At 35.0% G+C, this 25,782-nt stretch overlaps 1 protein-coding gene and 1 pseudogene across 5 annotated transcripts in view; both read left to right on the top strand.

The window, feature by feature from the left end:
* The window catches only part of Klhl5 (kelch like family member 5), a 74,350-nt gene that overhangs the window by 35,970 nt on the left and 12,598 nt on the right, over positions 1–25,782 (top strand). For all 5 annotated transcript variants that reach the window (XM_026385379.2, XM_026385359.2, XM_026385369.2 and 2 more), the window contains 4 exons: positions 224–420; positions 7,937–8,149; positions 17,490–17,676; positions 24,807–25,031. In XM_026385379.2, the coding sequence (XP_026241164.1) occupies positions 224–420; positions 7,937–8,149; positions 17,490–17,676; positions 24,807–25,031 (822 nt within the window). The remainder of the gene's footprint in view (positions 1–223; positions 421–7,936; positions 8,150–17,489; positions 17,677–24,806; positions 25,032–25,782) is intronic.
* Positions 2,780–3,159, top strand: LOC113181361 (small ribosomal subunit protein uS8 pseudogene; annotated as a pseudogene).

The following is a 25,782-nucleotide window of genomic DNA, read 5'->3' as shown; positions in this document are numbered from 1 at the left end:
AGACATTAGTTTCTCTTTTTATTTTTTAATAGAGGTCACAAAGAGCTAATAATTTTCCCCCACATTCAATACTTTTTATTTTATTTTTTAATGTCTTACACTTTCTAGGTTTGTAATACATATAATGAGCTCTTATTTCGAAATATTACTACTAACATCAATTATTTTATAAAATAAGATTCATGTATTTCCCTATTTAATGGAATTTCTTTTTATCATTAAGGCCGCCTTGAATTAAAAGAAGATAATATTGAATGCCTGTTATCTACAGCTTGCCTTCTTCAGCTTTCACAGGTTGTGGAAGCATGCTGTAAGTTTTTAATGAAACAGCTTCACCCGTCCAACTGTCTTGGAATCCGTTCTTTTGCTGATGCCCAGGGTTGTACAGATTTGCATAAAGTGGCTCACAATTACACTATGGTATGTATTTGAAGAGCAGGCAGGCATATCCTCTTTGCCTTATTCCTTATTGTTGAAGGCTAATATACATATTGGCTTTGTCATGAGTCTTGAGGTTCAGGTTCATGGTCTACCATGTCATATTTTCATTGAATTTTGAGGAAAAAACACCAAGTAATATTTTTGAATGGAAGAGCCAGGCCCTAAGTTAATATAGTCACTAAGAAGTAGAGTGGTATCCTAGTTCAATATTTTCAGACCTGCTGCTTTTTAAATCCAGACTTTCCCAAACATTTTACTTTATAGCATATGGATGCATTTCAGAATTGTCCACATATTCACTGCCAGAAATCAGTGATAGTGGTTATAATGTATTGGGACAGTACTGATATAAATGATGAGAAGATGAATAGGACACTTTTTAAGAATGAATCTGATTACTTACAAGAAGTGTTTTTGTTTATTTGTTTGTTTATTTGGTTTTGGTACTCAGAATTGAACCCACAGTTGCTTTACCACTGAGCTACACTCCTAAGTTCTCACTAAGTTGCTTAGAGTCTCACTAAGTTGCTGAGGCTGGCTTGAACTTTCAATCCTCCTGCCTCAACCTCCCAAGCCTCAGGAATTACGGGCATACACCACTGCACCCAACTAACAAGAACTGTTTATAGACTTGATTTAAATGCTTCAGTTAGAGCAATTGACTTCTAAGAGAAGAAATAATGTGAATATTCACATACATGTATGCAGCTATCCACATTACTAATTTTATCAGCATTTAGGAAATGCCATTTTGTCTACCCTCTCCTCCATCCTTCATGCTTCCATTGAGTTGTTTGTTTTGTGTAGAGATTGGCATTGCTTTAGGAAGCTTCCATTAGAGATACAGAGATTTGGAGAAATAAGAATAGGTTATTTTTAACCTATTGGGAAGATTTAGTCTACCTATTTCATAAGCTTGATGTGAAAAAGCATTAAATGTTAATAAAAGTTAACACTCAAAACTAGCAATTGGCCCATCATCTCCCCAGTCAGAAAAAAATGCCATCATCACATGCTCATCATCATTATTTAGGTTTACTCCTTCAACACAGTAGGAGTTTATGTGAGGAAACAAAAGCTTTCATAGAAAACCACAGTGTTTATGATTGGTTTTTCTCCCTGTGGTTGTAATCACTTCTCAGGAATGTTTCTTGTTTATGATCGTCACAGGGCCTCAAGTAAAAAAATAAGAGATTGCACAATAGGACAATAATATACAGACTTAGCATGGTGGTAGGCTAATGTTTTTTAAATTAAGTCCATTGAAAAATTTCCTGCTCAGTCTTTATCCTTCTTTGTAGATTTCTCATTTTAACCTTACACCTGCAGATTCAAGTAACTTTTATGACAAGATTAATATAAATAAATGAAATATAGCTAGATTTTTTTCTTCCTAATAAGTTTATAATTTAATATCTCTTTCCTAGGAGAGTTTTATTCAGATGAAAACATTTGTATGCATTTAGGTCACTTTTTTGTTTACATTAGAGATGTGATTGCTGCTTTAAGGCTTAGACATAAATTAAATTTGAATTACCTGGGTGTTTTTAAATTTTTCGTAGCCAGTTACTTGTGGTAAATTTTTTTCTCAAGATCATTATTTAACATTACTTAGTTTCAGCAGAGACATGAAATGGAATTCTAATAACAATAAGTAACTTAGAGGCAGATTGTCTGATTTGAATTGTTGCTATGGGAACTGAATAAAAATGTATAGCAAAATTCAATCTTCAATTTAAATAAATCCCTCAGTAATTTTATTTGCTTAAAAACTATTCCAAAGGGGGAAAGAGTATAATGCTAGCAAGTGTTTGGTAGCATGATATTTGTATCATAAAATGGATTTAAAATATGAAGTAAGCATAATGTATGCTAGTGAAGTCAGCCAGTAATTCATAGGTGGACTGGACATGTTCCCTAGTGTGGCACAGGTACAAGGAGAAAAGGATAAGCACCTCCTTCTCAGAATCTGGGGCCTGGAAACTTTTGTTCTACTTCTGACTGCCATTAAACAGGACCTGGAGCAGACCATTTAATGTCTAGAAGAAGTTTGACTAGTTATTTCATTACAACTATTTAATATCATTATTGATTTGGAAAAACAAATGTAAATATTTAATTTAAAAATATTAAATTGTTTATCAATCTACAAAATTATAAAAACACTGAATTCTGCAAACAAAAAGCTGCTTTAAAACAAAATTTATACTTTTGAAAAGCACTTTGTGTTTAAAATTGAGTCCAGTAGTATTTCATAATTTGTTGAAGAACTCAGGTTTTCACTTGATATAAATTATTCAAAAATGCTGTCTTTCCACCACCTTTTTGTGCCACCATAATGGTGCACATGAATGTCCTGGCTGATGCTCTCAAGAACATCAGTAATGCCAGGTCCTTGTTAGGCTGAGCTTCAAAGTCATCATCTGGTTTCTACATGGTAACATTGGTGAATTTGAAATCATTGATGATCACAGAGCTGGGAAAATTGTTGTCAGTCTCACAGGAAGGTTAAACAAGTGTGGAGTGATCAGCCCCAGATTTGATGTGCAGCTCAAAGACCTAGAAAAATGTCAGAATAATCTGCTCCCATCCTGTCAGTTTGGTTTCATTGTATTGACAATCTCAGATGGCATCATGGACCACGAAGAAGCAAGATGAAAACACACAGGAGGAAAAATCCTGGAATTCTTTTCTAAGTATATAAAACATACACAATAAAATGCCTCAATGGAAAGAAATAAATAATATAAGAATGGAATTCGCAGTGTTCTGAAATATATGCATAAACAGTTTATCAAAACCTTATGTATAGGGATAACTGGATCATACCTCAACATTGTAAAAGCAATCTATGATAAGCCACAGGCCAGCATCATTCTGAATGGAGAAAAATTGAAGGCATTCCCTCTAAGATCTGGTACAAGACAGGGATGCCCTCTCTCACCACTTCTGTTCAACATAGTCCTCGAAACACTTGCCAGAGCAATTAGGCAGACGAAAGAAATTAAAGGCATAAAAATAGGAAAAGAAGAACTTAAATTATCACTATTTGCAGATGATATGATTCTATACCTAGCAGACCCAAAAGGGTCTACAAAGAAGCTATTAGAGCTAATAAATGAATTCAGCAAAGTGGCAGGATATAAGATCAACACGCATAAATCAAAGGCATTCCTGTATATCAGCGACAAATCCTCTGAAACGGAAATGAGGACAACTACTCCATTCACAATATCCCCCCAAAAAATAAAATACTTGGGAATCAACCTAACAAAAGAGGTGAAAGATTTATACAATGAAAGTTACAGAACCCTAAAGAAAGACATAGAAGAAGACCTTAGAAGATGGAAAAATATACCCTGCTCATGGATAGGCAGAACTAACATCATCAAAATGACGATATTACCAAAAGTCCTATATAAGTTCAATGCAATGCCAATCAAAATCCCAACAGCATATCTTGTAGAAATCGATAAAAGAATCATGAAATTCATATGGAATAATAAAAGACCCAGAATAGCAAAAACAATACTAAGCAGGAAGTGTGAATCAGGCGGTATAGCGATACCAGACTTCAAACTATACTACAGAGCAATAGTTACAAAAACAGCATGGTACTGGTACCAAAACAGGCGGGTGGACCAATGGTACAGAATAGAGGACACAGTAACCAATCCACAAAACTACAACTATCTTATTTTTGATAAAGGGGCTAAAAGCATGCAATGGAGGAAGGATAGCATCTTCAACAAATGGTGCTGGGAAAACTGGAAATCCATTTGCACCAAAATGAATCTGAATCCCTATCTCTCGCCGTGCACAAAAGTTAACTCAAAATGGATCAAGGAGCTTGATATTAAATCAGAGACATGGCATCTGATAGAAGAAAAAGTTGGTTATGATCTACACGCTGTGGGATCGGGCTCCAAATTCCTCAATAGGACACCCATAGCGCTAGAGTTAACAAATAGAATCAACAAATGGGACTTACTAAAACTAAAAAGTTTTTTCTCAGCAAAAGAAACAATAAGAGAGATAAATAGGGAGCCTACATCCTGGGAACAAATCTTTACTCCACACACTTCAGATAGAGCCCTAATAACCAGAATATACAAAGAACTCAAAAAATTAGACAATAAGATAACAAATAACCCAATCAATAAATGGGCAAAGGACCTGAACAGACACTTCTCAGAGGAGGACATACAATCAATCAATAAGTACATGAAAAAATGCTCACCATCGCTAGCAGTCAGAGAAATGCAAATCAAAACTACCCTAAGATACCATCTCACTCCAGTAAGACTGGCAGCCATTAGGAAGTCAAACAACAATAAGTGCTGGAGAGGATGTGGGGAAAAGGGCACTCTTGTTCATTGCTGGTGGGACTGCAAATTGGTGCAGCCAATTTGGAAAGCAGTATGGAGATTTCTTGGAAAGCTGGGAATGGAACCACCATTTGACCCAGCTATTCCCCTTCTCGGTCTATTCCCTAAAGCCCTAACAAGAGCATGCTACAGGGACACTGCTACATCGATGTTCATAGCAGCTCAATTCACAATAGCAAGACTGTGGAACCAGCCTAGATGCCCTTCAATAGACGAATGGATAAAAAAAATGTGGCATTTATATACTATGGAGTATTACTCTGCATTAAAAAATGACAAAATCATAGAATTTGGAGGGAAATGGATGGCATTAGAGCAGATTATGCTAAGTGAAGCTAGTCAATCTTTAAAAAACAAATACCAAATGACTCCTTTGATATAAGGGGAGTAAACAAGGACAGGGTAGGGACGAAGAGCTTGAGAAGAAGATTTACATTAAATAGGGATGAGAGGTGGGAGGGAAAGGGAGTGAGAAGGGAAATTGCATGGAAATGGAAGGCGATCCTCAGGGTTATACAAAATGTCATATAAGAGGAAAGGAGGGGCAAGACAAGATAATACAAATGGAAGAAATGATTTACAGTAGAAGGGGTAGAGAGAGAAAAGGGGAGGGGAGGGGAGGGGAGGGGAGGGGGGATAGTAGAGAATAGGACAGACAGCAGAATACATCAGACACTAGAAAGGCAATATGTCAATCAATGGAAGGGAAACTGATGTGATACAGCAATTTGTATACGGGGTAAAAGCGGGAGTTCATAATCCACGTGAATCAACCGTGTAATATGATGTATTAAGAACTATGTAATGTTATGAACGACCAATAAAAAAAAAAAAAAAACTTATGTAATGGTCTTTTTCTCACTAATGAAAGGCAATTAATGCTATTTGTAAGTAGCAATAGTTACACTAATGTTATATAAATATGTTGATTATACTATACACCATACCTTTAAACAAATGGAAATGCATATTATTCTGATATCTTCAGAAATTCACATGATATTATGTAATTAATATTTTTACAGGTAGCTATGTTATCTTTTTATATATATTTTTTTTCCAGTCATTGATGGAACTTTATTTAATTTAGTGATTTGTATGTGGTGCTGAGAATTGAACCCAGGGCCTCACACATACCAGGCAAGTGCTCTACCACTGAGCCACCACCCCAGCCCTGCTATGTTATCTTTGCCCTTGAATTCCCATTTAGGCTATTTCCTACATTTTACTATTATCAGTAATAAAATAAATTCATCTTGGTTTTACACTTACACAGTATTTATTAAGAATTAAACCTCAGGGCTGGGGTTGTGGCTCAGTAGTAGAGAGCTTGCCTAGCAAGCACTGGGTTCAATTCTCGGCACCACATATAAATAAAATAAAGGTCCACTGACAAAAAAAAAAAAAAAAAATATAGATATATATATATATATATATATATATATATATATAGAGAGAGAGAGAGAGAGAGAGAGAATGAATTAAACCACAAGTGGAATAACTGGGTTGAGAATTTTAGCATTCTTGCTGTGTTACAAAATTATTTTACAATGTCAGTATACAGTTGAGTAATTACAGTTTGCTTGAAGCAATTCCAGCAATGAGATTATATTAAAAGCTATTTCTGAAAATGATAATCAATCATTTAAAATAGATTAATTTGGGTATCTTTTAACAAACCATGATGAATTGGGGCAACTGAATTTAATTAATTATTCATGAATGGTTTTCCTCTTAAGAATTTCTGCTGAAAGGGATATCAACCCAAGATGTATTTTAGATAAGTACCTCAGTCAGATTATCACAGGCTAAATAGAAAATATGATTCTCATTCTTATATAGAAGATAGCTATTGATAGACCTTATCTGTAGCTCTAATTTAAACGGCCTTAGTAATTTTACTAAAACTCTGCATGCTGAGTCAGGGATAACACATTAAGAAGTATAAGAAAAACATTAAAGGACATATGTCTAACATTTGCATTTATATTTTTTCCTTTTTTTTGCATTTATATTTGATGATATCTTAAAACCTTTCAAATAGGTGAGTAAGTTTTCCTTCTCTCCAGATTATTTAGCACAATAACCTATAAAGTTTATCTCACACCTAAATGCATTTCTAGCTCCCATTTCAAATTATAGAGAGCTTGATTCTAGCCAGGATTGAATCACTTTCAGTCAAAGGTCCTTGTCCTACTACATTCTAGGTTAGCACTTTTGCTTTGGTTCTTTTTCCTATGAACCAAAATAACTTTACATAAATCATATTAGATGAAATAAAAATTTTTGAAACAGACCCAAAACTCTGGATGGTCTTATAAAATAATCTTAATGGCTAATTTGGTTTTAGAATAAACTTGAGGACAAATACTCTTTAATCTAGAACAGTCCTGGGAAATCTGGCCAGCCTGGGCGGCATTTTTGAATAAGAGAAGTAACTTCACGCTCACCCAGGTTAATTTGGCTTTACTATTACCTAAATTCTTCAGCAATCACAAATCCAAACTAATTCCTGATGATAGAGTATCATGCAGATCAATGTCTAATACCAGGTTTGTTTATTTGTTTCCTATTTTCCTTCAAAAAACTTGCAGATACTATTCCCTAACTTGGACAAAGCAATACCTAAATGTCACAGGTTCATTTTAAAAATGCTGTAAATGATATAAACCATAATTTTTAAAATTTATGTTTAGCAACATAATGGTGACTTTTGTTTGTTTGGCTTGGTTGTTTTGTTTTGCTTTGGTTGCAGTACTAGAGATTGATCCCAAGGGTACTCTACCAGCTACCTCAACATGCCCAACACTTTTTACTTATTTGTTTATTTTTTGAGGCAGGGTCTTGCTAAATTGTGGAGGCTGGCCTCAGACTGCCTGAGTCCCCCAAGTTGTTGGGATTACATAGACATTCACTATTGCACCCAGCTCGTAATTTCAGTTTAAAAGTTTCTTTCTATTGTTTCTTTTTACAGTAAGTGGTGACACATTGTAAGGTCTAAAGTATAAATCATGTTTGGGTACCTAATACAAAAACTTGTAGTTTCTTTTAAATAAACTGTGATGACCAGAGGAACCATATTACTTATTTGCTGTTTTACTGTTTAGGAACATTTCATGGAAGTAATCAGAAACCAGGAATTTGTATTACTGCCAGCCAGTGAAATTGCAAAGCTCTTGGCCAGTGATGACATGAACATTCCAAATGAGGAGACAATATTGAATGCACTTCTTACTTGGGTCCGTCATGATTTGGAACAGAGACGGAAAGACCTCAGTAAACTTTTGGCTTATATTAGGCTACCTCTTCTTGCACCACAGGTAATTAATAAATACTTCTTTATAGATTTTTTCTTTGCTTGTTCTATCAAATTTTTACATATATTCCTATAAAACATAGGTGAAAAGATAATAAGCTAATAAGATTCTTCTTACCTAAGTTGCATCAATTAAAATTCTTGATTTTGAATTTATAATTTTGACTCAGCTACAAACCTATGTTACCAGTTGGAGGAGAATTAGTAACAAAAGAAACACTGGACTCTAAAAACCAGAAAATTTAGATTAGTTCATTTGCCTCACATTTATTAAGGATCCACTAAATACCTAAATTCTATCCATATGCAGATTAATTGAATTAATCTAAGATTAATAAGATATGATGATAGTTCCACCTGTGACATTTTAAAATTCTGTGACTTGGCATATTCTCACACTACAGTTTCTTTGTCAAGTGGAGATAACATCCTTTCTGACCATCTCACAGGATTATTATGAGGGTCAGAAATGTGTTCTGTGAAATAGCGTGTGCTATAAATAAGATTACCTTACTTGTATTAATCTTGAAAATGTATTCCTGTTGTTGTGAGTGAAAGTTACTCTTTATAACTACCTTACAGAGACAAAAATCAATGCTGATGCTTTATAAGAAAGACTTTCATCTTTTTAAGTGGGATATTGTATGAACATACAGTCATGAGACTACATGAATTGATGGCAATTCAGGAAAAATAACAATAAAAATATTTCTTATGAAATCAGATTTAAAGAAAGTAGTTATTTTTTTTTTGCTTCTACCTAGCAGAATTTCTTTTCTAGATGAAATAAAATCTGAAAAAAAATCCCATTAGATTTTGAAAAGAATCTGTGCAATTAAGTGAGACCTTTAGAATATCTATTATCCTAGATACTGCTGGCAGTCATGTCCATAAGTTGTTAAGAGTTGAAAGCACTTACAAGATCATTTAGTCCAACATCTGTGGTACAAATGAAGTAACAAACCAAAAAAGTAAGACTCTGTGTTCAAAATCACAAAGTGATTTCTGCCCTTCTGCACTGTGGTTTTATTTGTCTTTGCTCCTTGGCTATCATCACAGAGCTAATGAGAGGTAGAGGTGGGAGTCAAATCCAAATAAAGTTCTATGCCACTGAACAATTCTGCCTCTTGAATGCACCATGTGTAAAATTGCTGTGTGGAGGAAAGGATATCAGGTGGAGTAATAAATAGGTCCAAACTAAATCAAATTATAACATATATTATAAATATATATATATATATATATATATATATATATATATATGGAGAGAGAGAGATAAAGATTGTGATAAATGGATGGAACATGAAAATAATAGGAGTAGCCCACCACAAGTGATGGTGGAGAAGCAGGGGATCTCTTTCCTAAAGTGAGCCACATAATCTGTACCATGAGTTAGCTACCAAAAGAGGGGCACAATACCCAGGGGGGATAGGAGATTGTACCTTGTTATGGAGTCATGAGTGAATATATTATGTTCTGGAATCTGAAGCTAGTTCACATGGCTAGAGTATAGAAATAAAGTGGGGTCGTGTCAAAATATGAGGTGGGAGAGGGATATGGACCAGATCATGAAGACCCTCTAGTCATGCCAAGGAATTTTAATTTTGTCCTAAAAGCAATGATTAAGCACTAAAGAAAATGACATAACTGATTTTATTTTGGAAAGATTGCTGCAAACACATTGCAGAGAGTGGATCCAGGGGGTCAAAACTAGAAACCCATTAGCAGGGTTTTTGGAGTTCAGCCAAGTGAAATAGGCACTCTGGCAGAGGAAGTAGAGAATTACCAGACTCAAGAGCTATCTAGAAGGTCAAGTTGACACATCTTAATGACTCAATGGTAGAAATTAAGGAGGGCCCAAGATGATTCTGATTGGTGCAATAGGTTAGTAAAGATGCTGTCATTTGAATCAAGAAATATAGGATGAAGAGCTAATTTGGGGTATGGAGTGGGGAAAGAAGTGGGAAAATCATATTCCCAAAGCTTCTAAGTGCCTTTAATCCTCTTAGAGTCTAAGGGAAAAAAAATTGAAAACTACTTACTTAGGTTGTTGAAGCCAAAGCCAAGAGAACAACACAGGCCAAGAAGAACACAAGAGTGCTAGGTATAGAACCCGAGGAAGTACTGTTTTACTTGGCTAAGTAACTATAGAGTGCTATTAAAAACTGATTTCAAGTTCAAGAAGGAAATGTTAACATCAGAGAAGACAAAATAGGAGGAGAAATCCCCTGTCTTGCTGCAGTGGTTCTCCAGGTGATCCCCAGCAGAAGGGAGTTGACTCAGAACCTCCTGGGGACTTGTTTAGAAAGCAAATTATTAGGCCTCACCCCAAAACTAGTGAATATGAATCTCTGTGGGTGGGGCCAAGCAAACTGCGTAAGAAGCCTCTGTGGCTTTGATGCATCTTCAAGTTTGAATACCAGTGTCCACTATTGTGAGGTGGAAGGAGTGAAGACATTGTGGGCATGTTGCCTTGTATACTCTAAACTGTTACTTTACCTTTTTGTGCAACATTTTTTGCTGAGGGGCCTGCCCTTCCAGCATTGACTATGGGGAGCTTGAGAGCGCAGTGAAACCCCTCCAGAGACCGTTTCAGAGAACTGGGTCTGCTTTATTGAGCAGCAAAAATAGCGTTTTACAGTGGGTATGTGCCACTTTAAATATAACAGTCATGATAGGCCAGAGGTGATACACAACTTATATTATGGGAGTTCAGACACCAAGAGTTCAGGAACTGCCACATAGGCTCACCTTGTACCAATAGGGGAATAATTTCTTGTCAAAGGAGCAAGAAAATGGTGCTTACCAGTGTTCTGGCAGCACTTTGTCCCAAAACACAGCGTTCTGTTAGGACTTCCCTGCTGTACAATGAGCAAGATAAGCATTCCCCCCCTGAGGGTCCAGAGTCAGGCCCACCAACAGTTTTTCTTTTCTACAGTGATAATACTAAATATGTTACAGTATTGTGACACTTAGAAATACTGGCAGTGGTTTATTTCCCTTGATAAAAGTGAAGAGCAAGGCTACAGAATTATTAAGTAGTAAAGTTTTGAGGTAGAAACTAAAATCAATCATGCAAAAATGTTGAATTGTGTTGTGTTTTATTTTTAAAGGTAGGAAAATATGAGAGTTGCTAAAATTATTTAAATAATAAATGACTGATATTTCTAAAATTCAGATTAGGTTTAGTAACCTAGAAAATTTTACTTTGAAATAGTTTTGTACTCATGATACCAACTAAATGAGGGTTTACTATACTACATTAATATGAGGCAGTATTTGACCTAATGAAAGTGTTCTATTTACATTTAGTGTCTCCAACAGTAGATCTTTAAAATGATGTAGGAAATAATTTGTGTAACTGTAATCCTCTATCAAATGATCATTTTAGTGTGGCTTTAAAAAGCCACAATAATCGAAAAGACAAGTGTTTATGGTCAGTTTATTTTCCTTTTGCCTGGAGTGTTATTAAAAATGGATTCCAAGTTCAAGAAGTAAGGACTGTGCATGTTGTCAGATGCGACAAAAACAGTAGGAGATATATCTCCTCAGTATATATAGATACATTGATATATTATTTAAAAGAACTTAACATTGGAATTGTTAAATGTTCCCAGTGGTAGCCTGAATTATAAGTATGTTGGTCTCTACTGTTCTGTTCTCAGTTTTCATTATGTTTTTTACTTAAAGTCAGAAATTTAAAATGAATTAGTATTATATTAATTCACAAGTTTTAGAAACAAAAACAATTTTTAAAAGTCTTCAGAATTCATAACATTCTATTTGTGTTGACAGTTTTAGAGAAATTCCATATGGTAATGTGGCAAGCAAGTGTGAGAGTGAACATAAAAATTTACAAAATGATAATGTTTCTCTTCTATTCCAAATGCTTTCATCTTAATAATTTGCCATTCTCTCATGGCAGAGAAGCCACTTAGAAGAGTATGTGAGAATCTGTATTTTATAGTTCTGTCTTAGTGCCTTTTTTTGGGGATTGAACATTGGGGTGCTCTACTGTTAAGCTACATACACAGCCCTTTTGTTTTTTTATTTTGAGACAGAGTCTCACTAAGTTGCTGAAGTGGGCCTTGAATTAGAAATCCTATTGTCTCAGCCTAAGAAACAAGTCTCATGGACTGGAACTGTGGCTTAGTGGTAGAATACTTGCCTAGCACATATGAGGCCCTCGGTTTGATCCTCAGTACCACATAAAAATAAATAAATAAAATAAAGTATATTTTTTAAAAAAAGAAATAAAGAAGTCTCATGACCTACCCTAGAGTGTAAATTCTGATATTAATTATTCCATATTTCTTCTGTGCAAACAAAACAGTTATGCTAGCCACAGAAGACATTAGTGAATGTATGTTAGGTTGGCTCATTTAGATTAATCTCACTGTTCATATTACTTCTGTTCTAATTATTTTTACTCCTTTTAAAGATTGAGTAGATTTTGTAGTAATTGGGATTCAAAGTAAAATATTTTTTAGCATGTTGACAGGCTATATAATTTATTAATAGATGGAATTAACTATATTTAAGTAAAGAAATTAGAAAAAATAGAAAAAAATAAAGCCATGAATATAAGAATCAGATTAATCAAATGGAAAATAATAGATATTATTCAAAAAAATTATTCAGAAAGCAATAAAGAAGCTTAGCACATTCCTATAATCCCATCGATACAGGAAGCTGAAGCAAGAGGATTGTAAGTTTGAGGCCAGCCTGGGCTACTTGGCAAGACCCTGTCTCAAAAGAAAAATTAAAAGGCTGGGGTTATAGCTCAGGGGTAAAGTACCTCTGGGTTCAATTCCCAGGACCACACACACACACACACACACACACACACACACACACATACACAAACACACAAACACAAAGTTAAGAATAAAAATACCATATGACCCAGAAATTCTACACATAGATTATCTACCTAAGAGAAATGACTTGCACATAAACTTTCTTAGCTTTATTGATAATAGCTCCAAACTAGAAACAACCTGAGTGTCCATCAACTGATGAATGAATAGATGAAAAGAGATGTAGCCATATTCAACAATAAAAAAAAATAAAATACTGATAAATGCTACAACATGGACAAACGTCAAAAACAAGTGAAAGAAACAAGACACAAAGACCACATATTGTAAAATTTTATTGATATGAAATATCCAGAAAAGTGGATGTATAAAATATCGAGGTGATGAAAATGTCCCCAAACCATTATGTGGTAATGGTTTTACAACTGGGTAGATTCACTAAAAACCATTGACTTGTTTGCTTGAAATGAATTAATTATGATAATTCAAATATGCCTTAATTGTAAAATTATAAAGAAATATATTGTCAAATACAAGCTGGCAGTGTATCAAAATGATAATACACTATGTCCAGGGAGACCTTTTTCCAGGGATGATTTTTATTTTCATTAATACACCAAAATATTTTATTATCAAACATCTTTTTTAAAGTTTTCATAACTTTATAAGTTATTATAATGAAGATGTATTGTGTACTTAAAATTTGCTGCGAGAGTAAATCTTAAGTGTTCTCACTACACACGAAACAAGGTAACCATATAGGGTGACAGATCTGTTCATTAGCTTATTGTGATAATCACTACACAATGTATACCTGCATCCTGTTGTGTACCTTAAATAAATGCAAATTTTGTTTGTCAATTTATTACTCAGTAAAGCTGAGGGAGAAAAAAAAGAACAAATCCATGAGTAGATATAATTTCTGGATATAGGGAAATGCTAACAAGCACAAAGAGAAATCATCAGGAAGGATGCTATTTTTCCCTGCTATCTAGAAGAGAACAAGGAAGATGTCAAGTGGTTGCTGAAGTCTGCCTAGTAAAGGCTGGAGCCAGGACACTGTAGAAATGAGAAGAGTCCTAGACAATGAATTGCACTACAGAGCTCTGTGTGCTAAAGATTGGAGCTAACATGACTTGGGGATTTTAGTGCTGATAAACTTGAAGTGACACCACTATTTCTATTTTTTTTCTCTTCCACATTTTACAATGCATCATTCATTCTGATAGTTCATTCACTTTGCTAATAGCCCTATACAAAGTGCAGGTATTGCCAATGAAGGGCCTGTGCAGCGTGTGAGCCAGCACTGTCCAATCAAAGAAGACACACATGGCATTAAATCTAAATAGCTACATAAAAAAGAAAAGAAATAGCTGAAACTAATTTTCATGTCATTTAACCCTGTATATTCAAAATATTATCATTTCGATATGTGATCAATAGAAAAATTAACAAGATATTCTTTGTATTTCATAACGTATTGTCTGGCATAATTGGTACTAAGTGTTAGCTCTTCTGTGTATGTCTGTGAGTGTGTGTGTGTGTTAGCTCTTATCATCAGATTTAAGCTTAATCACATCCTCATCTGCAAAGCACTCATTACATCAATAACTTTGAAAGAGAAAGTAATATAATTGATAACAGGTATTTGGAAAAAATTTGGCAACCAGTCTTAATTTGAAACTCTAAATCAGGAAGAGGAGACAAACTTAATAAAGATGGGTTGCCTGACGCTATATCACTGATTATCCTAACCAATAAAACAATAACACATGTCAGTTAAGACCAGGAATGGGGATGCTCCATTTTACTCTACTTATTTAAACATTGCTTTGAAGGTTTTTACAAAGTAATAATAAAATAACTGGTGTACACATAGAAAAAGATGTCAAACTCTTCCTCTTTGATGATTGTATACATAATAATAGAGGGTAATCAGGGAATGTGGTAAAGTAGCAGGTTAAAATACAAGCGTAAAATAATCAGAAGACTGTCTTTCTTCCAGCAAAATATAAACATGAAAATTTTAAGATATATACCCAATAGCAAAAAGAAAATAAAATATTTAGGAATGTATTTAATAAAAGAAGGGCATAAGACTCATGTGAAGAAAGCTATACAACAAATGGAAAGACTTCTTAAACAGAACACATTAATATCAAAATATAAACTCAAAATTAATAAAGAAATTTAGTGCAGTTCACAACAGAATACCAAAAGAATCCAGATGATGAGAGGGAATTGGATAAAACCATCTTAGGTTATATGGAAAACAAGGACTCAAATAGCCAAGCAAACTGTGAAAATTAACAGTGAGGGGAGACTTATATCAAATAATAGAATATGCTATAAAGACTCTGCATAAAAACACAATATTAGAATAGAACTAGGCAAATAGATCAATAGAACAAAGAATCAAAAAAGATATGAGGGGCTGGGGCTCAGTGGCAGAGCACTTGCCTAGCACATGTGAGGCACTGGCTTCAATCCTAAGCACCACATAAAAAATAAAGACATGCTGTCCATCTACAACTACACACACACACACACACACACACACACTTTTTTTTTTTTTTTAAGATACGAGATCTGCTTTTGAGGCTGTAATATATGACCAAGGTTCAATTCATTTGGAAATGGAGTGGATTTTTTAATAAATGGTATAGGTGTAAAACTGTCTTTATCTGGAAAAAAATAAAAATATTCCTCCACTTGTTCTATGTCACATGAACCAATGGCCGCATGAAAGAGATAAAGCAATGAAATTTTGCCAGATAATCTAGGAGGCTACATGTGCAAAGTGAAATAAAAGCATCTCTAACTAGATTGGAAATTCTGAAACTAAGAAAAAATGACACATATTTGACCTAAAAATAAAGATTGTTTATAGGCCAAAGTATTATGAAACAACCTTAGTAGACAATGCAAAATCTAGAAAAATACAGATGTTTATGTGTGTGTGTGTGTGTGTGTGTGTGTGTGTGTGCGCGTGCGCAAGCATGTATAAGGGAGAGAAAAAGAACTCTTCAAAATTTCTCATCAAATTTAAAGCAACAACGGAAAAAAAAGAGGCAAAGGGAGAAAGAAAATTTACAAGTGGCCAAAATATAAAAAGATGTTGCATGAGAGGGAAATGTGCTACCATTGGCAAAATGAAAAGATCTAACACTACTTCCTGGCAGGAATGTTGTGCTCATAGCTGGTGCAAAGATGAATTAGTACAGCCTCTTTGGAAAGTATTCTGATGTTTATACATCTTTTATATTTATATACACCTTTTGAACTGCCTGAGGGCATCAGCACTTGTATATGTTAAGGTGTATGTACACACACTGGAAAAAAACAATGTTCATAATAATAAGATGGCTAGAAAATTTTAGTATACCTGTTAGTTATTTATAAGAATACATCTGAACAGTATTTCTTTAGGAAGACTTGAAGAATTTTTCATGAGATATTGTTAAATAAAAATGATAAGATGCAGCAAAGCATATAATAAAACAAATAGCAAAAGAGAAACCACATGCCACACACACGTATGAGAATTATGTCAGCAGAGGACTGTTAAATAGGAGAAAGAAATGAAAAGATGCACATAGGTTGTTGGTCGGGCAGTGAGGAGTTGCACAAAAGGGAGGCATGATGGAGAGCCCAGCACAAAAGGAAAATAATCATTTTTAAAAGATAGGTTATAACAGTTTTTGTGCATTTACATAAAATAAGATTCAGTGAAACACAAGGAGAGTTAATTTTTCTTTTAGAGTAATCACAGTTCTTTGTCCTTTGAGAAATTGGTAAGTTGTTTTTTGGTGGTAGTATTTGTACATCATTTAAAGAAGTCTGGTAAGTGCAGAATAATTAGTCAACACCCACTTAGTATTTCTCAGTTAAATTTATTTATAATTATAACTGTAAAGTGATTTATGTTGGAAAATCTGGAAATTATAGAAAAATAATAAAAAGATTAATTAATATATGTATATAATAAATAGACTTTTAATTGTTCTTTAATAAAAAAAATTGGTTAAAAAAATTACTTATAAAGCACCAGCATTCCCACTACCCAAGAATAAGTGCTATTAGGTTCTTAGCTGGGTACAGTGAAGCATGTCTGTAATCCCAGCAGCTTGGGAGGCTGAGGCAGGAGGATTTCGAGTCCAAAGCAGCCTCAGCAAAAGCAAGGCACTAAGCAACTCAGTTGAGACCCTGTCTCTAAATGAACTACGAAATGGGGCTGGGGATGTGGCTCAGTGGTTGAGTGCCCCCGAGTTCAGTCTGCACTACCCTCCCCCCAAAAAAAAGGATCTTAGAGTACATCACATATGCTCTTCAATTTTTGCCTTTCAATGACATTTAAAATGAAAATCTTGCAAATGTTACATGTTTTAGTTTCAAATGTGTTCAAATTTGAATTTTGTTTTCAAAAAACAGGATAATTTCCATTCAAAAGCTAGTATCATTTATTCTTCAACCTTACTGTTTTCTTGGTCATTCAGTATATATATATATATCATTCATTTCTAGTTCCTGGCAGACATGGAAAATAATGCACTTTTTCGGGATGATATAGAATGTCAGAAACTCATTATGGAAGCAATGAAGTATCATTTATTACCAGAGAGACGACCCATGTTACAAAGTCCTCGGACAAAACCTAGGAAGTCAACTGTTGGTACATTATTTGCAGTTGGAGGAATGGATTCAACAAAAGGTATTTATTTGGAAGAACAGAAAAAGAGAAATTTTAATAAGTAATAATTATGACCAAAGAGCTCTTTGGAGAAATGGCTGGTTGCAGGACAAGGGCAAAAAAGAATTACAAGATAAGCCTGGAACATAACTCTAGTGCCAGAAAGAAAGTGCTCAAAGAATGATGGAAACAGGTCAGTACTCACAGCAAGCAGTTTGTAGGGGCTACCACTGTCTAAATCTGGGGTAATTTGGGTATCAAATAATAGACTCTAAAGACTGAGGGAGGAGGATCACAAGTTCAAGGCAAGCCTCAGCAAATTTGCGAGGCCTTCAGCAACTTAGCAAGATCCTGTCTTAAAATAAAAAATAAAAAGGACTAGGGATGTAGCTCAGTGGTACAGTTCCCTGGGTTTTATGCCCAGTCCAAAAATAATGATAACAGTAAAGGAGTATAACTAAATACATTGGTAAATGTCTGAATCCATGCTGATAAAGAAGGGAGAGGAAAGTTTTTTCTTTATAGTAGAAGTGCCAACTGTTAGGTGCAAAAGGAAAGATAGAATTTAAAATGTTGCCATTTAGCAGCCATCAAAATCCAAATTATGAAATGTTCCAAAATCAAAAAACTTTTCAAGTGTCATGTTGGTTCTCCAAATGATGGAGGTGCTCTTCATCTCATATTTTCAGATTGAGGACGCTCAACCAGTAAAGTCAATCAGTCAATCAATCAGAAACACTCAAATCAGAAACACTTCTGGTCCCAAGTATTTTATGTATCAGTCAAGAATCCTCAGTGTAAGCCAGGCATGGTGATGCATGCCTGTAATCCAACTAGTAGGGAGGCTGAGGCAGAAGGATCACAAGTTTAAGGCCAGCCTCAGTCTCAAAATAAAAATAAATAAAATTCAAAAGAGTTAGGGATGTAGCTCAATGGTAGAGTATCCCTGAGTCCAGTCCCTAGTACTGCAAGAAATGAAAGGAAAAAGGAATTATCAGTGTATGGTAAGACTGATGGGTAAAAATTTGAGAAAAGGATATTTAGACTCAAAGTACCTCCTAGCCACATACTTATTAGATACAAAGGGTAAAATAGTATCTTTACAATAGAGAGCACTGGCACACATCCACTTAATCATCCACTTAATCAAAGATAATGTTGCCAGTAATGAGAATGAGCGGCAGCATGTGCCTCTTATAGGATGCACTGTGAAAAACTCAGCAGCCCACCTGTGGTATTCTTGTGAAAAGTCTATAACCTGAATTCAATCATGAGGAAAAAACAAATCTAAGTTGAGAGACAGTCTACAAAATAACTTGTCTGTCTGTAGTTTTCAAAAATGTCAGTGTTGTGAAATACAAAGTAAAAAATAAAAAGATTCAGACATTGTTCCAGATTACCAGAGAATAAAGACACATAGCAACTATTATAATCAATCATCTTGGTTTTTCTTTTGCTTTAGGACATAATTGAGATGAATGAAAAGCTTCAAATAAGGTCTGTAGATTAGATAGCATGTTTAATATTAGTTTTCAGACTTTGATAATTGTATTGTGGTTTTATAAAAATAATGTTGTTCTGAGGAAGACACTCTAAAGTATTTAGGGGTATAGGGTCATATCTCTGTAACTGGCTCATATATAGTTCAGAGGAAGAAAGGCAAGCACACACACATTCAGACTAGAAAACAAATGTAGTAAAATGTAAACATTTGGGAAATCTGGGTCAAAGTATCTGAGAATTTTTTATACCATTCAGTTTTTACTAATGATAAAAATTACAGTAATGAACAATATACATAGTACCTACTGGCTGCCAGGTATTATGTTAGAAGCTTCTATGTGTTAATCTCTCCATATACATTGATCTCCCCTGTGTCTACATTTCTAGTACTAATCATCTACAATCCTTTGACAGTACCTCTCTAATCTTAGCTTATTCTGCTTCTTCCCTTGCTCTTCTCTTCTAGCCCCTAGAGATTGAAGCAGCATATATATTTGTTTACTGTCTCTCTACGTCTTCTCCTCAAGTAAGCTCCAGAAAAGCAAGGAGTTAATATATCCTGAGTGCCTAGTACAATGCCTTGCACATAGAGCATCAGTATCTGTCAGTGAATGAAGATTTGCTTTGCCATCTCTTGAATTACTTGTACAACTGAAGCCCTAAATTTATTAATCCTGTGTGTTTTTCTCCTGTGTGTTATCTATAAGGAATATAAAATTATGAGCTCTAATTGAAAGTTTTGTATGTTATTTATCTTGTAGGTTCATGGAAGCAAAGACTGACATCATTTGATATATCTGTCTATAGATTTGATTTTATTCTCATAGTTCTAACTTGTTTAAAATATCCATCTGTCATTACATGTGGTGCTAGGCTTTGTAGTTATTACCAGCTCCTCTTCCCCTCTCTCTTTCCTTCTCTTTTTCAGGGCTTTAACTGTTTATCTCTGTATTAATCTGTGTATTCTACTCTCTTACTTTGACTTTATTCTCATATTTCCAACTTGTTGAAAATATCTACTTGACTTTCACCATTCACTTCAAACGTGGCATGTTTAAATCTCTGACTATGTCTCCCAGACTTAAGAGTGTAGAACCAAAATAAGTTTTCTTCAGTGGACATCAATTCTGGCTCATTTAAACAGATAAGGGAATTTATTAGAAGGTTGATGAGACAAGGGCACTGTGTCCACTGCCTGCTTCTTACTAATGTCCTGTGTTTAACTTCTGTATGCAAGTGTTAGGTCAATCCTGAGCATTAAATGTCTAAGGGAAGGAGAACAAGTATCTGTCTTTCCAGTTTTCTGGGAGATGAGTTGCTGCCTTCTATCAAGACTTATACATACAGTGGGAAATTGTCCAAGCAAGAGAAAGAAGCTCAGATTCTAGTACCCAAAGGAAATAATTCTCTGTCTCAAATCTTAAATTCTGACAGCTGTGTCTTCCTTCACATGGGTCTTGTATCTAATTCCTTCAGATCTCTACTGCCCTCTTTCCAATATTCCAGGTAGCCTCCTATCAGCCTACCTATTTGGATCAGGTTAGCTTGGGGGAAATAGCACTCATTATGTTGTGAGTATCTGTTATTAGGAAAGCTCTAAGAGCCGAATACAGTTCTTGCTCTCTTTTATAGTTGAGGATACCAAGACTAAAAGAAGTTAGTAACTTTTCCAGGCTAACATAACTAATTAGTGATGAGATATAAATAGGCATTTTAACACTGGAGACCATACTCTCTGCTCCATTAAGTCTTCAGTTAACATTATCACTACTCTGCTCAAAAACTCCAGAGATCTTTATTTCTTACCACATAAGGAATAAATTCCTCATTTCAGCTTTTAAGACATTCTTTAATCTGGTCCTTGCTGCTTGACCAACTTTATGTCTGAATCTTTCTTAATATTCAAATACTGTGACCCTCTATCCTATATAAGCTATCTTCCCTCTCTTTATCTTATTCCCAATATCTTTATAATGAAGAATGGTTTGCCTTTGTTGGATGGTAGTCAGATCATTCACTCTTGATCCCTTCATATGTCTTTTTAGTATAGAGTCCAACAAATAAGCTGATGATGATTCTAGATAGCCACTAGAAAGGTGTCAGAAATATTTGTGCTTACTTTTTAAAGGTTGGTCCTTCATTATAAGTTAAAGACATTCTGTTTTTACACAAAACTTTATAATTGTTAGGATTTTTTTATTTTTGGAATGTTTGGATTTTTAAAAATATTTTCGACTGTTTTAATATTTTGTATGCATTAGACTTGAAATTATCAAAAGAAGTTTTAAGTTTGAATTTATTACACTGTGATACTACTTAGTAAACTAGATATTTAAAAAAAAATAACTTAGGGGCTGGGAACTTAGTTTAGTGGCAGACTGCTTGCCTAGCATGCTCAAGGCCCTGGGTTTTATCCCCAGCACCACAAAATTAATTAATTAATTAATTAATTAAAGTTCAAAAGAAAGATATTTCTTAAATATATTCGTGAAGAGAGATGATTAACCTTTATTGGATGGGAATTTTTATTTGATTTGATTAATTTTATGGAAGGAAAAAGATTTTAAGATTTTTTTGTTTTGTAATGTTTTATTTTTTTATTTATATATGACAGCGGAATGCATTACAATTCTTATTACACATATACAGCCCAATTTTTCTGTTGGAGTCCAGCTCCAACAGGGGGTCTCAGGAGACGAATGGATGGTGAGGAGTCAGCAAAAAGGGGGTGGAGAAACAACAGACACCAAAGTAAAGGTGCTGAATCCCAATCTTTACTTGTGAAGTTAATCATATATACTTTTCATTTTGGCAGGCTCACAGTACTTTGTGGTTACAAAACAGAAATCATTATTCAAAGAAACAAAGTATTACATAGCTACAATTAGAATAGAAGAATGTATCTTGGCTTATGCATAAACAAGCAGTTTTACTTTCAGTTCGAGTTTGGCTTTGAGCTGTTTCTGCTTAGTTAGCTTTTAATAATAGTTAGAAATGTCCCAGACTACTGGCCTATACCTTGACTATTCTTTCTTGACTTACTGACTGGAACCGGTGCTATGATTACAGCAAGTGGTTAACTTGAAAAGAGAGGCTACTAATTTTAATCAAACAAGAGCAAGAGCACAAACCATTGTGCACAGGAACAAGAACAAGTTGCCCAGTACTAAGCACTAATCTGTCTTCTTAACATTAATTCTTCTTCTCTAGATTTTAATTTTCTCAAAAACTTCCTTGACTGTTTTTCCTACAAGGGGTTTTTCATTAAACGTTAACAATTTACATTCCACAGCTGAATCATTGCATTTAGAGCAAACAGATTTATTCTTTAGAAGTAGTTGCATTAATTGGGAAAGTCATGTTTTTTCCTTCATACTTAATGGTCATATGAGAAGTCGCAACTATACTTATTAAAGGAATACAAAAACAAACCAGCCCATTCCCAGAAATATACTGTGCTCCTCCAGAGGATGGAAGCCTTGCGCCATCCACCTCAGTAGGGCCTTGCCATTGCCTGAGTCAGGGGAGGGGCGCAGCATTTTTCATATCTCTGGTTGTATACAAAATATATTCACACCAATTTGTGTCTTCATACATGTACTTTGGATAATAATGTCCATCACATTCCACCATCATTTCTAACCCCATGCCCCCTCTTCCCTTCCCACCCCCCCCCCGCCCTATTGTCTATCCTTCCATGCTCCCTCTCCCTACCCCCCTATGAATCAGCCTTCTTATATATGGGAAAACATTCAGCATTTGGTTTTGGGGGATTGGCTAACTTTACTTAGCATTATCCATCCATTTACCTGCAAGTGCCATGATTTTATTCTCTTTTATTGCTGAGTAATATTCCATTGTGTATATATATGCCACATTTTTTTTTTTATCCATTCGTCTATTGAAGGGCATCTAGGTTGTATAGGGCATCTTAGTTTAGCTATTGTGAATTGTGCTACTATAAACATTGGATGTGGCTGTGTCCCTGTAGTATGCTGTTTTTAAGTCCTTTGGGTATAGACCAAGGAGTGTATGGATAGCTGGGTCAAATGGTGGTTTCATTCCCAATTTTCCAAAAAATCTCCATACTGCTTTCCATATTGGCTGCACCAATTTGCAGCCCCACCAGCAGTTATGAGTGTATCCTTTACCCCACATCCTCGACAACACTTATTGTTGTTTGTATTCATAATAGCTGCCATTCTGACTGAGGTGAGATCATTTTTGAAGTGATAAATTACATAAACTCTTACATGAAATAATCTAAGCATATGAATAGAATTTCATTATTGCGAAAAAGTTATAAAGAAAGATCACTCACATTCAAAAGTATTTTTGAACAGGTACTATTAGAAAGAATTCTGTTTGGTGCTGTGAAGAAAACAGATGGAAAGAGAATTGGTATTAATCCCAAATAACTTAAAACTGCATAGAACCAGTTTTTAAAAAGAACTATAACATAAGAAAATATAATATTTATATGTAGAACAAAACTATTTGTAAATTTTAGGAGATTATCAATTTTTAGGAGATTACTAGTTCTCTGACCTAATATAACAAATACTTTAGAATAAATGTTTGTCACAATCATAATTCTGTAAGGCTAGCACTGATGACTTGGTATATTAGAAGCTTAGGAGAAAGGGTCCTAATTGAAGTCTTCATGATTGGGGGCTGGGGTTTTTTTGAGGGGAGGTGGCGGTTTTGTTTGTATTTGGTTTGGTTTTTGTTTTGTTTTTAATCTCTACTGGTTTTAACTCATAAAGAGAATAGTTCTGGAATCTTCCAGTTTTTAAAACAATGTAGACAGCATTAGCAGAAATTCCCTAACGTCCCACACTTAAGTTCCCAAAACACAGACCTTTTGCCCTTCCTCCTTGCATAGATGTGGTTCCCTCTTCCTATAGAAGCCAGCCTCTGCCTGTGCTGTGGGTACTGCCCTTTCCTGCTTCCTCAGGAACCTCACACTATTAATTATGATTCCTTTTCATCTCCAGTGTTTTCAGCTTCCTTCTTTTCAACTAGATTCCTCCCATAAGCATTTAAACCAACTCAAGGTTTTCCAATTTTAACAACAAAGTAAAACCTCCATAAACTCTTCTTGTAACCCCTTTATTCCTCCTCCCTTTTGTAGCAAAACTTCTTAGAAGAATCCTCTGTGCTCGTTATTTCCAATTCCTCACCTCCTATCATGTCTCAGCCACTTAGTTAAGAAAGTCTTCCTCATATCATCAGTGGCCTCCATGTAGCTGAGTCCAGTAATACCTTTTAGTCTTTGTCTTAACTTGCTTCTCTCAAGAGCATTGATGATGTTAGCCAGCCTCCCTGCTACCAGCGTTTTACCTTTGCCTTGCATGACACTAACCTCCTCTGCTTTTCCTCCCACTTCTGGCCATAGTTTCTCAGTCTCCTTTGACAGCTAATCCTTGCCCACTTTACCTTTTAATTCTGGGCCTGGCTTATGCCCTGGAGAATGGTAGGAGATGAGGTCATGGATGTAGGAGGAGCCCGATATTGCAGGGGCTTCATGGGATACAAAGTATTGTTCTCAATGCTAATAAAAATTATTCTTTTGTATGCATAATTTTATAAAATAGTCAATCATGGTGGCATTTTCATTCACATAATTTCTGCATATTACTGTTAAGGAGCAACAAGCATTGAAAAATATGATCTGCGTACAAATACATGGACTCCTGTGGCAAATATGAATGGGCGGAGGCTACAGTTTGGTGTTGCAGTGTTAGATGACAAACTGTACGTGGTTGGAGGGAGAGATGGACTGAAGACTTTGAATACTGTAGAATGCTACAACCCCAAAACAAAAACTTGGAGTGTGATGCCTCCAATGTCCACACACAGGCATGGCCTTGGTAAGTATAGCTGCAGATTCACTATACTGTCATACATCTGCTGCCATGGTATTTTACATTCTATACCAGGCAGAAGACAACCAACATAGTAGCTGAGTTGGTAGTAATCAACCACCAAGCAATTGTTCTCATACTCCTGTTATCTGAGAAGCAGAAGCAGAGAAAACAAGCACATACACAAGTATGACAGCAGCCAGTGCAGGTAAAAACATATCTGAGGGGTTTAGGGTAGCAGCATGGTCGAAGCCACCTTTTCACAGAAGTGTTCTATGTTTGCAGTTAGTTTTACCTAACCTCATTTAAATGCTTATCTAAAAATATTAGCATTATTATTTTTTATATTTATGTAACCCCTGTTTTTAAACAGAAATGGAATAAAAACCCAGAAGAATTTTGAGGTGGCAAAGAGAATGTAGTAAGAAAGACTTTAATTTTATCACTCAGTAATTTACTGAGCATGATTAGCATATACTGTTTGCCCTGCTCTTTCTTCTATATGTTACACAGATGAAGACACTGTCTTCACCCTCAAGGAACTGAGGGTTCATTCTAAGATGCATGGAAGAGAAGTTGGGGACCTCTTTTTTCTCAGTGAAATAGGATAACAAGTTGTTTTATGAGAATGAAGGAGGTAGAATTAAAACTAGATGGGACTTAAAAGGTGTGTGCATCACCCAGCTTTTACTGCATAACAAACCAGTCCAAAATGGAGAAGCTTAAGGCAACAACCATTTATTTGGCTCATGGGTCA

This window comes from Urocitellus parryii, chromosome 10 (genome assembly GCF_045843805.1).
Source record: "Urocitellus parryii isolate mUroPar1 chromosome 10, mUroPar1.hap1, whole genome shotgun sequence".
Classification (NCBI taxonomy): Eukaryota; Metazoa; Chordata; class Mammalia; order Rodentia; family Sciuridae; genus Urocitellus; species Urocitellus parryii.
The sequence above is the reverse complement of the archived record's forward strand: the minus strand, read 5'-3'. Positions and strand labels throughout refer to the sequence as shown.